Source organism: Solanum verrucosum, unplaced genomic scaffold (genome assembly GCF_900185275.1).
Source record: "Solanum verrucosum unplaced genomic scaffold, falcon-dt-bn FXZP01000234.1, whole genome shotgun sequence".
Taxonomy (NCBI): Eukaryota; Viridiplantae; Streptophyta; class Magnoliopsida; order Solanales; family Solanaceae; genus Solanum; species Solanum verrucosum.
In genome coordinates this window covers 1,235,699-1,239,860 of record NW_026020440.1, presented here as the reverse complement: position 1 = coordinate 1,239,860, position 4,162 = coordinate 1,235,699, and the positions used below count along the sequence as shown (strand labels likewise).

The 4,162-nt window shown below is 29.8% G+C and overlaps 1 protein-coding gene across 1 annotated transcript; it reads left to right on the top strand.

The window, feature by feature from the left end:
* Positions 1-271: 271 nt before the first annotated feature.
* Positions 272-1,049, top strand: LOC125808294 (nuclear transcription factor Y subunit B-5-like). Its single transcript, XM_049488016.1, has one exon. It carries the CDS (start codon positions 307-309, stop codon positions 736-738), a length of 432 nt encoding a protein of 143 aa, XP_049343973.1. The 5' UTR covers positions 272-306; the 3' UTR covers positions 739-1,049.
* Positions 1,050-4,162: the final 3,113 nt, after the last annotated feature.

Sequence of the window (4,162 nt, the reverse complement as noted above, 5' to 3'; positions counted from 1 at the left end):
ACATTAACAAGTAGCAAGGGAGATGGAAGGGGACCATTTGATCCATAATTCATTAAAGCAAAGTGCTTTTAATAAAATATGACCTAACTTTGTACCATCTATATACAAATTTTGTTTGACATTATGTCTCCACACTAATACTGAATACTTTTATATATATTGTAGAATCTCTGACGATATCACGATAGAATATTAACACTTGATTAATTATAAGTTAGCGTAATACAGACGAACATCTGCTTATAATAAAGAGGCTGCAAATAATGGTTGAGAGATTATCAGGATCGAGTTTTTAGGTTTCCCAAAATGGTTGATAGCAACAATATATTAGGATCATTTGACTCAAGTGAAGAAGGAGGGTTTAAGGAGCACGATAGGTTGTTGCCAATAGCTAACGTGGGACGAATAATGAAGCATATTCTTCCTCAAAACGCGAAGATTTCAAAAGAGGGGAAAGAAACAATGCAAGAATGTGTGTCTGAGTTCATAAGCTTTGTTACTGGAGAAGCATCAGAGAAATGTCACAAGGAGAAGAGGAAGACGTTGAACGGAGATGATGTTTGTTGGGCTTTGGGAAATTTAGGGTTTGATGATTATGTTGAGCCATTGAAAAGGTATTTGCATAGATATAGAGAGTTAGAAGGTGAAAAAGCTAACCAAAATAAGGTTGATATTGGCAACAAGAATGAAGAAAGGGAGAAAAATGAGTTTCTCCTTAGAAGATTGTATGGTCCTTAAGAAAGTCCGGAGCATAAATGACAACTTTTTTTTAATCAAGTAGGGGTGACCGTTCAGACAGTTCAATTCATAATCCAAAAATCCAAAAAGTTCCAATTTCGATTTGGTTTTTAGGTTGACCCAAACTATGTCCACCTCTATATATACGTAAGCTTTGATTTTCAAATTCTTTCTACTCTTGTTTTCATTTTATGAAGAAAAAAATAAATCGTGCTTTCGTACTAGTGATCATATTGTATCTTCTAAATAATTTGTAAGGTAATTAATTTGTGGGATATGGTTTTGAAAAATTAATTAACTTTGTGATTCAACTATTTATGTTCTCATTTGGCTAGATTGGCATGGTTCTTGGTTCAGTGTTGAACAATAATAATTTACTCCAATACTAATTAGAGACTCTAATGGAGGTTAGCACAAATTCCTTCCCTAATTACCATTTCTTTCTTCATTTGCACGTGAAATTAATGATATTAATGAATATCAGAATTTGTAGGGTATTTCTTGTTCTTACCAAATTGGAAGATTAGTTTTCTAAAATTGGTTGTTTTAACTATGGTTATGATATTGTTAATATGATATAATCTTGACTTTAAAAATTTTAAAACACATGTCTCTTATCTAGACGTGCACTTGACGAAATAGAGGAAAGGAGGGTAACGGAGAGGAGCCAAATCTGTCATTTATTGGCAACTAAACAATATTTTGATTGATGTAAGTAACTAATTAATGTTATAATTTTAATACATTCGTATTAATACTTGGAAATGGTACTGAAATGCCTTATAGTTTATAATACTGTATTTTTTTTCCAACTCCCACCATACGAGCTCCCTAAGTGGCGGAGGGTTTGGCATAGACCCCTACCACGTATAGTCTATACTGTGTGTGCTGGATAATATAGTTAAAATTGTAATTTAATTTCTTTTCTTAACAAAAAATTGTTTCGTGATGAACTCTAAAAGTTGCTTGATTCTCTTTTAAAATAAGTCTATTTTATTAGAAATAAATCATTGATTAGTAGTGGTCGCCGTTCAACTTTTTTTATTTTTGGTTTTGAAAAAGTGTGCATCAAATATCAAATAGAAATAATTCAATTTGGTTTGGTTTGGTTTGGTTTGTTCAACTTCGATTCGATTTGGTTTGATATTTTTAAAACGGTTTTTTCGATGCATATGAAAAATAAATTGAGGACAAAATCTAAGTATAAGACACTTAAAATCATGTTAAGTGATGATGTATGTCTCACCGTGAAACAATACTTATTGTGTTGAAAAGACTATTTTTATCTTTGTCAAGAACATTGTGTCTCCAACTACTGTTCAAGAAAAACAAGGATGAAGATAGGTTTCTTTACATGATGAATATTGACAAAAATACATTTGGACTCCTTTCTGGCGAATTAATATTGGAATTAATTGTCTGAATTGTAAATTTGTTGCTACTTTGATTTGTTCATAAATAGTTAAATTGCTTGTTGACTTTTTTAAAATAAAAATTTGATTTTGAGATGCACCAAAATTCTAAGACCCTCTTACACTAAACACCAAATTAAAAACTCAAACTTTTAATTTTTTTTTTTATCAAAACAGAACTAAAAAATCGAAAAATTAAATTAGTTCAATTTAATTCAATTTTTTTATTTTCCAACGTTGCGAATTTCAACTGACAGTCCTATCTCTTTCTTTGATTGATGCAAATGAATTTATTTCTCCTTGCCTTAGTAGCAATTTATATCATATATTACTTTAAAACACAACAATATGCCCCACTCAAAAATAGTAAATATATTTCCTTAAAAACAGTAACAAAATGGTATTAAGGTGCGACAATACAACCTTAAAAAACAACCATGGACCAAAACAATTGACCTCAAAGAACCCTCATGCTTAGGGGTGGGTGTCTGATATTTGATTTGAGATTTCTAAATTTTGAATTCAATAATTCAGTAATTAATAGTCAAAAGTTGATATCAAATATTAAATTTTTAAATTTTGATTTGATAATTCGATAATCGGTGAATCAAACTTCGATTCGATATGGTATTTGGTAATATCATATTGAATTTGTAGCCGATAGTATTACAAAGTTAATATTATTGCTCCAATTATTTTTATTTTTCTATGTAGATTCACGATATAATAGAAGATCAGAAACTAAGAAGAATAAAGAAAAATAAATTGACACAACTAAAAGACATATATATTTAGGTTGTTTATGTTTAGCATTTAACTTTTTCTTTGAACTTATACTAATTAGTTATGAACATATTGATATATGACCTTCATTAAGTAAATAATTTGGTATTCGAAAAATATCGAATACCAAATGATTCTAATGTCTCATCCAAACCCAAACCGAAATACCATAATTCTAAAATATTACTCCCCAATATCATATTAAATATCGAATTACCAAATATCAAATTATTAAGAAATTCAATTTGATTCGATAATTTAATTTTCGATATTTTATATCCAACCTTACTCCTCCTCTTGCCTTAAATATAGTGATTTCTCATGATAGCAATTCAAAGTGAGAATCTTAGCAAATAAACCTTGAAATGCAAATGTCAAATATCAGGAATATGACTTCTGATAGTCTAAAGTGTTTCACTTTAGCAAAGTTAAAGGGGATTAGAAAGGAGAAAATTACGTGGTTAAGTAAGTATATATCAGTTAGTTAGTTATCCTAACTATAGTTTTAATTAATTACCATTCGTAACGAACATTTAGTGATGATTACGTGGGCTGGGGTTTCGAGTTAGTATAATTCAGAATATGTATAATATAATTTGTTTAATTTTGTATAATGTAATTTGTATAACTGTTGAAAGTTCAGATGTTTGTGTTATATAAATTTGTTATTTCGAGTTTATACAAAAATAACTCAATTATACAAACATACCCGCAAATTATACAAACATACCCACAAATTATACAAACTCACCCGCGAATTATACAAACTCGTGAATTATACAAATGAAACAACTTAAATCGTAGCTCCAACCTGTAAATATGCAAACTATAGCTATAGATCATAATTAAGTTTATTGTAATGACTATTTGCGAAAATTCCTCCTAATTTTAGCCCAAAACTCAAAATTGATTGTCATTTGGGCTTCTTATTTAAAGAGAAAAGTGGCCCAAACTCCAGATAGACCTAATCATCTAAGCCCATTATCTAACTAAAAACGAGCCGTTTCTACCCTAAGCCCAGAGGGCTTTAGCGAATTAGGAACAGGGCCTTAAACCCTAACCCTAATTGTTGAGGCAAACACCTATATATACCTTTCAATAACTCAATAAATTCATCATCTTCATTCTCTCCTACAATTGTGTTTATGCTGAGTTGTTTGTGATTTTTGATTGATTTCTTCTTTAGATTCCTTTGATTTTTCTCTGTTGTTGAAATGAAATTTATGAAT